At 47.0% G+C, this 12698-nt stretch overlaps 1 protein-coding gene across 5 annotated transcripts in view; it reads right to left on the bottom strand.

Moving 5' to 3' along the window:
• Nucleotides 1-12698, bottom strand: part of agap1 (ArfGAP with GTPase domain, ankyrin repeat and PH domain 1) — a 140759-nt gene that overhangs the window by 93840 nt on the left and 34221 nt on the right. For all 5 annotated transcript variants that reach the window (XM_077513967.1, XM_077513966.1, XM_077513968.1 and 2 more), the window contains 3 exons: nucleotides 10512-10597; nucleotides 10284-10425; nucleotides 9102-9236 (listed from right to left, as the gene is read on the bottom strand). In XM_077513967.1, coding sequence (XP_077370093.1) covers nucleotides 9102-9236; nucleotides 10284-10425; nucleotides 10512-10597 — 363 coding nt within the window. The remainder of the gene's footprint in view (nucleotides 1-9101; nucleotides 9237-10283; nucleotides 10426-10511; nucleotides 10598-12698) is intronic.

The raw sequence follows: 12698 nt of genomic DNA, 5'->3' as shown, positions 1-12698 counted from the left end.
GACACCTACTAAACTGCCTTCTGACTCAACAATATTGGTACTGCAGGCTGATCCAAATACAGCAGACCCGCATGTATCGCGATCAACCGATGACGTGAGACCGTTCCAACAGCTTTTAGGTGACCTCACCACCAGGGGGATGGCTCGTAAATTCTATCTGAGCGTCACCCTGGAGCGAGCTCTAACCTACGAAGCCCTTGTAGATCCCGCCGCGGACATCACGGTGATGTCCAACACGGTGTTCGAACAACTCCGCGCCGCGTCACAAGCTAACAGTCGACCGCTCCGCCTACGGCGGTGCCCACTCACCGTTAGCGCTTTCTCACCTACTAACACAAAGCTGGAATCTGTCGCGATGGTACACTGGTCCATTGGCCCCATGGAATTCATCCATCCAGTCTATGTGGGACCCATTGAGTCAGTCCCCCTTCTTATTGGCCAAGACCTGTTGTTCCGCTTCCAACCCATCATAGACTACCAGAGACTCCAGATTTGGGCCCAGGTGCGGCAGGCCCTGCCGACATTTCCTTCGGGCCCTGACCAGGCTCAGCTCTGCACTGTGACTCGGGCGCAGCCACCCCACGGGGAAGCAGACGCCCCCACAGGGAGCTGGGACACGACACAGTCCAAGGCAGGACCCCTCGCGTCCCCGACAAAGGACCGGCTGAGAAGCCACGACACCTTTCTTTGTGACCTTGACCCACCCCCGCCTGATGCAGGGTACGCCCCGCGCATCATCGGAGGTGTCCACGTGCAAGGTGCACCTGTTCTTGACGCCGTCCTCGCCTTGTGGGCTGACAAATCAGCCATTTCTGCAGCATTCGCTGACAACTTGCGAGATCTTGACCCAAACATTCTTTTCGTCTCCAAGTCTTGCCGGTTTCCGTTGAACACGGAACCTCCTCTCACAATAACCGCAGTGGGCGTGTGCGCTTTAAACCTTCAGTGGAAGCAACACTCACTGACCCACTACTTCTTGGTTGTCCCGGATGCGCCTCACACCCTTTTCGTGGGTGCAGATTTGCTTGTTCGTCTTGCCGTCCAGGTGGACACCATCAACAACGTACTGTGGTCCCTCACCAACTCGGAACCTCTAGCTTGTGTTCCCAGTCTTCCAAACATGAAGTCCGGACAGACCGTCCCAGATGCTTGCGAAGTCTTAAATGAGGATGAAGTGATCGCTCCGGCGACCACGATCAACATTCCGGTTCGCTTGGTGACACGAGCTAACCAGGTCTTGAATGCTCGCTCCGCTTTCTTCCAACCTTCTTCGGAGTTCATGAACCTGTCGTTACTCTTGGAGGCCACGCCCATCGTGGACGCCTCCCTCACCACTCTGATCTTGGTTCACAACCCCCTTTCGTACGACGTTCGCATACCAAAAGCGACCCGTCTGGGCCTGCTCATCCGTTCCGACTTCCACGACTTCACTCTAACGGTGCCTGTGGTTGGACACATCCCATCTGACTTGTTCTTGACTGAAGACCCCGGTGGCCGAAGACTCACCAGGCCATCTCAGCTTGTTACGGTCAACCCTGCCGGTCCCACCAACGATGAAGACATCGCCCGAGTGGACCTGGGGACAGACCAACAACTGGTGATTTATGCCTTGAGCGCGTTGCCTCCAACGCCCTCGAGCATTCCCTCTGGAAACCCAGAGAAACCTCAACCAACCACGACTCCAAATGGGGACCTTCAACCGTACCCAGAGTTCGAGGAGCACCTCCAAGAAGTTCTGCACCGCGCCGACGCGCTCCGGTCCGAACAGGACCGCGAACGGTTGCGCACCGTGTTAATGAAATACACACCCTCTTTCGCCAAGGACTCTTTGGATTGCGGGTTGACGGCACTACATGTAGTCCGCATCCCGACTCAGCCCGGCGCTCCTCCAACTTTCGTGCGCCAGTACAAGATTCCGATAGTTTCTTACGAACCAGTACAGAAGACTATCGACGCCATGCTGGAAAAGGGCATCATTCGCCCCTGTAACAGCACCTATTCGGCTCCATTGTGGCCAGTCTTGAAGCCAAACGGCACATGGAGACCAACCATTGACTATCGCAAGCTGAACCAACAGGTTCCTCTTTCGCGATGGCCCATGACACAACTTGAACAGGAACTTCCCAAGGTTCGAGACGCCAAATTCTTCACCACCATCGATGTGGCTTCGGGGTTCTGGACGATCCCAGTAGACCCCAGGGATCAATACAAGTTGGCATTCACCTTTGGCAACAAACAGTACACTTTCAACCGGTGTCCTTTCGGCTACGCCAACTCGCCAGCCGAATTCAACATCTTCCTCAACAAGGCGTGCCCTGACGCCGCCGCCAGGGGCAACCTCATTTATGTCGATGACATTATGATGAGGAGCTCCTCTTTGGATGACCACTTGATGGAAATCGACCACGTTCTTGGACAGCTGTCTTCTGCAGGCGCCAAACTGTCCCTCCTGAAAGGCCAGTGGTGTCGCACGAAGGTCAACTACGTGGGGATCTTGGTTGGGCCTAACGGGATTGAACCACAATCCAGCCGTATTCAAGGCCTTCTTGACATCAAAACCCCCACCGATGTGTCAAAATTGCGCAGCTTCCTTGGCGTGTGCAACTATTCGCGCCAGTTCATTGAACACTTTGCTGACATAGCACGCCCTCTTACTAACCTGCTGAAGAAAGACACGCCCTTCGATTGGGGTGACGAACAAAACAACGCGATGAATATGCTAAAACAAAAGCTGGGCTCCGCTCCCTGTCTCGCGTACCCCGATAGCAACAAGGAATTTTTCTTGGAAGCAGGATTCTCCGACCATTGTTTGAGTGCGGGTCTATACCAAATGTACGACCAGGATAAACGCGTCGTGGCGTACGCCAGTAAAACGTTGAACGGCCCTGAGTTGAAATACTCCGACTGCGAAAAAGCCCTGCTTTCCACAGTATGGGCAATCAAACATTTCTCAAACTACATTGGATGTCAAAAAGTAACGATTGATACTAACCATCATCCGGTTACTTTTCTTAACAACCAACGCATTCGAGACGGTGTCGTAACGAACGCGCGCATTGCCGGCTGGCTTATGGCGTTACAAAGTTACGATGTTCGAGTCCGGTACGCGAAAAACGCAAAGTTACCACTGGGTACCGATCTAGCGATTTGCCAGAACTGTGTGTCAACTTCCCCGACCCCGCCGACAGACGTCGCCGTGGCACCGATGCCGGAATTCACGCGTCACCGCTATTTTGAGGAACATGTCTGCAAAGACATGCCTACAGCTTACGTGGATGGCTGCTCTTACCACCACCAAACCCAGCTGCAGGCTGGGGTGGGCATCGCTTGGGTCGACGACACACCGTGCAAACCACTGCTATTCCAATTGGGCCCCCACTCTTCTCAATATGCGGAAATCGCTGGCATCCTGATTACACTCAAATTAGCAGTTGAACACGGTGTCACGGTGCTGGTTATCTGCACTGACTCAAACTATGCCCGCCTCGCCTTCACCTGTCATCTACCGGTGTGGCGTCGAAATGGTTTCCTTACGTCAGCGAAGAAACCCGTTAAACACCGCGACCTCATTTTGACATGCGACCATTTGGTTTCCTCCAATGATATGCATGTCTATTGGAAAAAGGTCCGGGGACACTCAAAAGTCCCAGGACCTGACAAACATTTTAACGACCTAACGGACACGTTAGCCAAACAAGGGGCCCTCAACGGGACTCCTTGGACATTTGATACAGCTTGGCTGCCCACCCAGCCCACCCTGGAGGTCCACGTTCTCACGCGCCGCCGCGCTGCGGCCGCCGCTGAGTCTCGCGACGCCCCCACACAAACCCCTACGGGGCCCGTGGCGTGCGTACCGCCCGTCCGAACCTCCGACTTGGTCGCCCAACAAGCCGGCGACCCCGCGCTTTTCAAAATAATTCAGCACCTTTCTGATCCTGTCGCCAACCCCGTGTCGCCTGACGCGTTGAGTGACGACAGCGACTTCAGAGACTTGCTCTCCGTGCTGCAAAGGCTGCGTCTCGTTAAGGGCCTTCTGGTTTATGACTCCGGGTCTCCACCTGCCCCGCGGTTGGTGGTTCCACGGAGCCAAAGGGGGGTCTTGCTAACATACGCCCACGACGCGCCTTATGCAGGCCACCGCGGATTCAAGGCCACTGTCACCGCACTACAACAGGTGGCATACTGGCCGCGCATGCATAATGATGTAGCAACCTACATCAAAGGATGCCTGGTTTGCTGCCAGTTTCAGCCAGCAAACCCGAGTCACCGAGCACCACTCCAACAGAAAGGAGTCAACTTCCCATGGTCTGATCTCCAAATTGATTGGGTGGGACCACTGGTCAGATCTCTGAGAGGGAACAAATACTTTCTCACAGTAGTTTGCGCGTTCACCAAGTGGGTAGAATGCCTGCCCGCTCCAAACGACACCGCACACACCACTGCATGCCTGCTGATGAACCACGTGTTCTCCCGTTTTGGGTTGCCCTCACGGGTTAACTCAGACAGGGGAACCCACTTCACAGCCGAGGTAATGCAACAACTTTGGCAAATGCTCGGAATCAAGGCCCAGTTGCACATTAGCCATCACCCGCAGTCATCAGGACAGGTGGAGCGGACTAATCGCACCGTGGTAAATTTGCTGAAAAAGTTTGTTGTTTCCAACCATCGGGACTGGGACACCCGACTCCCACTGATCCTCATGGCAATTCGAGCCACCCCTCACGAATCCACAGGGGTGGCCCCTTTTGAAATGATGACCGGACGGCGAATGACGCTCCCCCTGCACCTGATGTACCAGCCAGGCGAAACAAACCTAGCCACGGCATACACGGCCTCCCAGTACGTGGAGGACTTGCAAGCCCACCTCCGAGCCACGTTTGCATTTGCCCAACAACGGCTTAAGCAAAGTGCAGAAGGTCAGAAAACCTACTACGATAGGAAAGCCTCACAAACCGAGTTTGAAATAGGTGATCGAGTATGGTATTACTTGTTCGCGCAACCAAATGCTAATACTCCGCGTGCCCAGAGGGGCATCGCCCGAAAATTTCTTCCCCGGTGGTCAGGACCACATGAAATCGTCGACAAACTGTCACCCGTCGCCTATCAAATTAGGATGAATAAAGGACGTCAGGGGGACCAACTGAGGTGGGTCCACCGAAACCAGATCAAAAGTCACTGCGGGTTTGAACGTCTGAGAACGCGATCGAGCGAATCTCAGGACCAGCATACGTGCGGAACTGACAAAGGGGGGTCACCAGCCGACTCCGAGTCAGCGACCCAACCGCCACCTTCGACAGACGTGCCAAATTCCGCCGACCGACCTCGCTGACTACGATGTTTGAAAGTATCACACGTGCAAAAGGGGGGTCAACACCCCGCTGCACCTACCGAACCCCTCAGTGATACCATACCGAGCGACGCTAATCCGCTTGTCTTTGTTGATTGCGAGAGGTTAGCATACTGTGTTTTGCTACTTATTTGCAGACGCTTGGTGCAACACTTAAGGATACGGTCCTAGCTGTAACACCGATAGCATTATGCAGAACTAGACTAGACAACTACAAAATGATTTGCAACTCAAATTCAAAAGATTATGTACACTCAAGGTGTTATGATACTTATGAATGGTATGCTGCGTGAAATCAGTTTTTGCTAGCCATGAAAAGCTCCCCCGTACTTAAGGCCTTCAAAAGCAGGTCAGAGTACTCTTTTTAAAGCGTTAGTGAGTCTAGCTAATCTAACTAAGCCCCTTTGCCTTCCTTCCCTTAGTCTAGCGCAACTGCCAAGGATACTCTGATTTTTTATTTTTTTTTTTTCCTTCCTTTTGCTCCCTTTTCTCCCCTCCTCCCTTTCTTTCCCTTTTCCCTTCAGTTATTCTTGGATAACGCACGACTTTTTGGGTGTTTAATTACGCCATAGGAAGACGCGATAGCTAAGTACCTAGCAACGATAGTGTCGCGCTAACCGACCTAAGACTTTTTTTTTTTTTTGACGAACACCCCCAGGGGTGGAGATTTGCACCGACACGCAGGTGCCCGAGACAACCTCCCCGTCTTTATAAGAGAGTTATGGCCTGAGTATAGTCCCGGGTTTTTGAGTTTTAGAAGGCGACAGCCTCTTTTCTCGTTCTCTCTCTCTTTTCTTTAATTTGCTGTTCGTTTCCCCTAGTTACTCATAATATGATACTAGCCTTATAGCCTTAGGAAAAGTTTTCTTCCTTTTCTTTTGTTTGGAATTTCGCGTCTTGCGTCTTTCCCAGGCCCGCGCCTGTTTTGGGACCCGAGTCCCTCAGTTAGCTGACACAGTACCAAGTTAGACACACTGTTAACTGAATACACATAGAGACACATTGAAAACACACAGACGTACCCTGCATACACATAACCAGGCAGAGGTTAGGGAAAAGTGGCACCAGTGGTATGTCTTGAGTGTTGCAGCAGAGCGTGAGTGGGACTCCGGCCGTCTGACCGTGGCCTGGACCCTGGCCACGCATCATCTGGACCCGCCAACCTGGACATCCTGAAGATTCATCCCGCTTGACGAAGGGGGGTCTGTAACAACTATTGCCTAGGTCCATTCCACCCTCTAATTTTTTTTTAGTTTGCTTCTCTTGAAGCAAATTCTCTGCAGTGCATGAATATGCCAATGCCCAGACAGGATCCAGCCTGGTCAGCTCTACAGGTGGTCCTTGCCACCAACAAAACTCTTTTGAAGCCGCTGACCAGGTGACAAAGGAATTTATGCGTCTGCCAAAGGAGTGTATTTCCAGCAGTCTGCTCGGAGCCCGAACAAATGGCTCCAATGGTTTGGAATACACAAATGACCGATCAAAGGAATGTTCATGACTTCTTATCAATCACAAAAGGATACTCTGGCGCCTCGCCCTTCCTGGAACGTCTAGATGGAGCAACAACACCTCCAAGTGGCGAAACTTGGAACTATCCTTAGTGACAATTCACATAAGTAACCGCATTTTACACATTTATATCATGATAATTCTTGACAGACAACTGAACTACGAATGATTCATGTTATATCTTTGTGTGTATGAACATCCTATTTCATGTGTACTCCATAAAGAATGAAAGATAATCAATGTCTCTCAGTTCAGTCAGATTAGACAAGTAGAAGTTACCTCACAAGTTAGTTTATGATGCATTAATTACAATGTGTGTTAAACGGGTTGTGTGGGAAAACTGATTTGCCAGACTGACCAAATTTAATGCCAAATTATTAATCTTTTTAATAATTTTCCTCTGAGAGTCTGCGCGAGCGAACAGAAGGGTGTGCCTTCACCTGCTCGCCCCACCCAGAGACTATAAAAACACGAGCAGACCACTGCCCGTTCTCTCTTTTTTTGCCCACTCTTCTTTTTTGCCCTCCTGCTCTCACAAGCCTCTTCCAAAAACTCTGGCCCGACTTGCAAGTGGGCCAGCCAGGCTGCTCGAACTCTTTTGTCTAAGAAACTTGCAAACCACGTGGCTTTTTCTTTCCTGGCAGGATCCGTTAACGAGATCGGATCCTCGCGCCACGCCACGCCAAAGCAAGTGCAAACTGCAACGCTGACTAAAGACTCTTTTGTTTTTTTGTTTATTTTTTTTTTGTTCCACTATCGGTGCTTACCCGCCCGACCTTCGCGGCCCCGGGGTACACTTGCAACGTACCCCGGACTCAAGGTTGCGCACCTCAGCCGCTCAGCACCTCAACTGCTAGTCGGTGGTGCCCCGCCGCGGTGCTAGCTCACCTCCAACGGCTGGCCTTCCCCGTACGCAGGCGCGTACTGACCGAGCTGCAACACCTGAGCTCGGACAGCTGCCCAGCAGAACCAACCTCGGCGAGGATCAACCTCGCCGGATCGCCGACCAATCAAGGCACGAGCCGCGCAACGACGCCAGGCCCCTTTGCGGCTTCCCCGTGCTCACCTGTGGAATAATTTTTCTTTTTATTTTTTTTTCTTGCCTTTTTCAACGAACATTGACTCTTTTTTTTCCCCCTTGTCAAAAAGGCCGCCACTTCTGTTCGTTGCTACGCAACTCCAGGGCTCGTAAGTGCGCTTGATTTCTACCTCGGCGTATCCACTGTGTGCCACTTACGTTTGAAACATCACAAATCTGGCAGGTCAAATTTTCTCTTTTCCCTGTTTCTTTATTCATTCGCATTCCTTCCTTATTTTCATTCGCTTTATTTTATTTCTCTTCTTCTGACGGTAGAATAGTTAGATAGGCAGTATTTTGATTCTGTAGTGTAGCAATCGTGAATAAATGCATGTTTTATAAACTTTATTCCGCCTAAGTCATCTGTGTTTCCGAGTGGATTATTATTCTTTTGTTAGTACAACGAACCACTGAATATCGAGTGTGGCGACTTTAGATTATCAATGACTGATGAAAGAAGGATTTTGGTCGTTGGTTGCTCCTGTTAACAAGCAAATTCAACGTGGTGCCCCAGAGGTTATCGAGGTAACTACAATTTACCTCTGTAACGTCCAGATTATTAATTCGTCCAAAAGACGACCCAATTATCGCTACAATATATATATATATATATATATACTTTTTTGCTTTTTTTAATTTCATTTATGGATATAATTTTCAAATTACATTTTTTAATATCCATTTTTATTTTCACTTTTAGTCATTTATTAATTTATTTAGTCATTTATTTATTTTGAATTTTGGCAGTTTTGGTCATCCATACAGCATAGTTGTACTCTTGGAATCATAAAACAACTAACGTCATTGCGAGTGTAAATACGGCTTTATGCGAACCAGGAATCCGATTGTTTGATTTGTAAGCGTATGATCACTACGCAGCCGGTCCATGTCTGGACCTTGGTAACTGTGGGCGTGCCTTGTCCTTTAATGCGTCGGTGTTTTATGAATCCTCCCGGTCGGGCAAGGCTCTCTCTGCAGTGCCCCCTCCTCGCCTTGCTCCCCTCGCTATGATAAAACTTAATTGCTGTTCGGTTAGAGCTAAATAGCTGAGCGGGTCAATTTCCCCCCTAATTGACGGGCGATTAAGAGTTGGCGAATGTGCAGCAGCAGGGGAATGTGACCTTCCCAGAAGACCAGACTCTCTCGACAATCAAGATTCTTTCTCACCGTCCTGGAAGACTCGCTCCACATTGAGGCCGTAGGTGGCGCACGTTTCGTAGTAGGTGCAGCGTTTCAGGTCGTTGGACAGTTTTCGGGCCCGGCTGTCGTCAATCACTCGCGGGTTGGACGAGCTGATGGCGTCTGAGGGAAAACACCTTTTATAATCAGTCAATGGATTCAAATTGAAAAATGGATTTGAGATGTATCAGACACCAACATCTAGCTCTTGTTTAAGCAACGCCTATGCCACAGTCTTTGCTTTACATGCTGCACAATTAGTCATTTGGTGCCATCTGCTGGCTTGGGCTGAAAGTGAGCACAGAGTACTGCACTTAGAACGTCAATATGACCAATTGAGCAGGAAAGGACACACAAAATGTTAATAATAATAATTTCATTGCTTATTTTCTTCAAGTTGAATTTCTTGTTTGTTGGAAAAACTGTAAATAGCTGGTTCCTTTCATTTAAAATAAATAGATAAACTAAAAAAAAAAAATAAAAAAAAAAAAGAGTACACAACTACTCTTTCAAAAGGAACACATTTTTTTGAAATACTAAGATAAAAGATGTGAAATTAATGAACGACCTCAACAAAGATACAAAAGAGTCAAGGTCAATTATAAAAAACTCCTTAAATCAGTGGTATGAAATGGTTATGAAATAGTTCCATTAGGATAGTGGACTTCACCAAAGGTAATTAAAAAAAATTAAAAATTGACTCTGTTGTTCAAAATTAACAGATTTTGGCCTGCCACAGTTCTAAGTCATGAGCGCAGGAATTCAGTGTTGGCAAAATTTCATGTCAAATTACAAGATCATTCAAAATTTAGAAGGCTCACTCACATTTTCAGAAAGAGGAAGCTAACATTTTATATATATATTTTTTTTTTGGTAGGCCATGATTATTATTACGAATTTCAATTGGGAAAATTGACGCAATGCGCATTTAAATTTATTTTAATTTGGAAGATTGATTTGATACAAGAATAAATTGAGTTACGAGCTTGGTCAGGTAAGTAATTCATCTGGTAGGTCTGGTCAAGGTCTGTCCCATTCTCTCCCACAATCATAAGTGTGACTATATGAAGTCTCCACTAGATGGCAATAGTGCATCAGAAACAAAAAAAATAATTGCAACAAATCTGTTATGTACAGCATGTGTGTATGTGTGTGCCGGCCGGGTCAGACCTTGCGTGCCAACTAAAACCAGTGGTAGGTCGGCAGCGTTCCTGTAGTTGGCAAGGCGGTTAAAGTAGTGATAAACCGTCTGGAAGCTGATCTCATCCTCCAGACTGAAGACAAAGATGACCGCATCCAACCACAGAGCGAACTGCACATGGGAATAGGAACGCAGGGAAGCAATGTCACTCATCACAACCTCTCGACAAGGTTCGTCTGTCATGGTTCGGTATTCACCTGTGCCTCCGGGGGGCCCCCTTCATCCCTGATGAGCAGCAGGTGACTCTGTCCGTCAACCACCATCTCCTTCTTGAAGCGACCACCTAATGGAAACATTATTTACACCAAGCGACTTGACATCCGTTGAGCCAACTGGATTTCAAAACTATCTCCACTGGAATGATACTATTGGTTGGATGAAAACGACCTCGTCTACTGATTGGGAGACGTTTGGCTAAGCAGAATGCTCTGATGTCGATGACAGATCATGAATGCGGAATTGTAACGGAGAAGTTAAGAAGCAAGGAAAGATTATTTCCATCATCATTAATGATGGCTGATTGATGATGATGATGATGATGATGAGAGGGGCCCAAGAGTAAACTAAGATGAAGGTTGTATCAGCCAGGCGAGTTGAACTTGGGGTTCAGTTTGGTGTTGAATTTTATTCCAAGATAGTATGCACTAAAGAATAGGGATAGACCGGTTATCAGCACCGATATTGGCCATTTTGATGACTATCGGTGTTGGCCTTTTATTTAAAAAATAAAATAAATCTGATGGCCGGAAATGCACCAGCTCGTTAAGCTGGAAAGAGTTTAGTTGGAAAGGGTTGATAAGATATTTTATCACACCAGAGCAAAAATCCCACTATGATAATAATCCCCCGACTTGTTGGAGAAATTGTGGCAGTCTCAAGGCAAACCATTACCATGTGTTCTGGAACTGCTCTTTTATTAAAGTCTATTGGGAGGAAATTCACAAGGCATTACAGAATATATTTAAATGTGTAATATTCTTTGAGATTAAATTTTTGTGGTTTGGACATGTCCCCCAGGACTGGTTGACAAAAGACAAACAATTGGTTAGCATTTTGTTGGTTGGTAGTAAAAAAGGCTCTAACTAGGAAGTGGTTGACACATGAAAGCCCAACGCTAAATGAGTGGATTGACATCACTATGGACATTTACAAAATGGAGAAAATAACGGCATACGTCAATCATAGAAGTGGACAATTTATTTCCTGCTGGGAGAAGTGGATTCATTTTGTAAAACCCCTTAGGCTGGACTTTAATTTTGACAATGATTGAATGAGGCTGAAAAAGACATTACTCCCTATTTGGTTTTTTTTTGTTTTTTTTTGGCTTTTTTTTTGTTTTGTTTTTTAATAGTTTTATGGCGACAAACTTATTGAGTATAAGTATGTATATATGCTTCGTTTGGTATGTGATTCAGATCTGCATTACAAAGAGATGTTTTGCACATATGGAGTGTGATTCAAACGTTTTGATTTTTATGTTTATTCTCTGTGTTAAAGAATTCAATAAGAAGGTAATTACAAAAAAATAAAAATAAAAATCTGATGACCGAAAGCATTTTAATCTCAGGGAACGATTTATTTAAATTTTCAGTTAACTTTATAAGAGATGCTACTGCTCCTACAAACCTTCTGAACCTTTTGTTTTTGTTTGACATTAAAACAAAGAAATGTGAAACTTTAAGATTTCAGGTATTTTTAAATTTTGGGGAAAAAAATACTTGCTGTGGAAAACTATAGCGAGCTATGGTATTTACTTGTTAGGGCCCGAGCAGCGACCGCTGCGAGGTCCCTATTGTTTTTGTAAAAATTCTTCTTCTTCTTCTTCTTCTTTATTCTCCGCAAACGATCGTATTTTTGAGGACCTAAACATTTACGAAAACTCACCGAAATTTGCACACTCATCGGGCCCGGCGAAAAATTTGATATTCTGATGTTGTCATAACAACGAGACTCTATAGCGCCCCCTAGCATAAAAAAATAAAAACCAATCCCGGCACGTTTGACCTAGAGCTACGAAAATTGGCAGGCACTTGTAGCACCCCGGGACGCACAAAAAGTCAATTGGGACCATGTAGCAAAAATGTACAGGAAGTGAGCTATGAATTTTTGAATGTCCAATTTTGGCCCATTTTTGCACATTCAGTGGTCATCCTTTTCCCCCCTTTGCAAACAGTTTTAATCCGATTGACTTCAAACTTGGCATGTATCATCTCAAGACCCGAGACAACAACTGAGCAAAATATCTTGACTTTTCGGAATACTATATGACAGGGGCGGGGCATCAAATATTGCCTTTCAAATTTCATTTGTCCAGAAAGAGCAAATGCTTAATAACTCCCATGTTCAAGCTCCAAAAAATCTCAAACTTCTCATGCAACTTAATA

Source organism: Festucalex cinctus, chromosome 2 (assembly GCF_051991245.1).
Source record: "Festucalex cinctus isolate MCC-2025b chromosome 2, RoL_Fcin_1.0, whole genome shotgun sequence".
NCBI classification, from domain to species: domain Eukaryota; kingdom Metazoa; phylum Chordata; class Actinopteri; order Syngnathiformes; family Syngnathidae; genus Festucalex; species Festucalex cinctus.
This window is presented reverse-complemented; position numbering and strand designations above follow the sequence as displayed.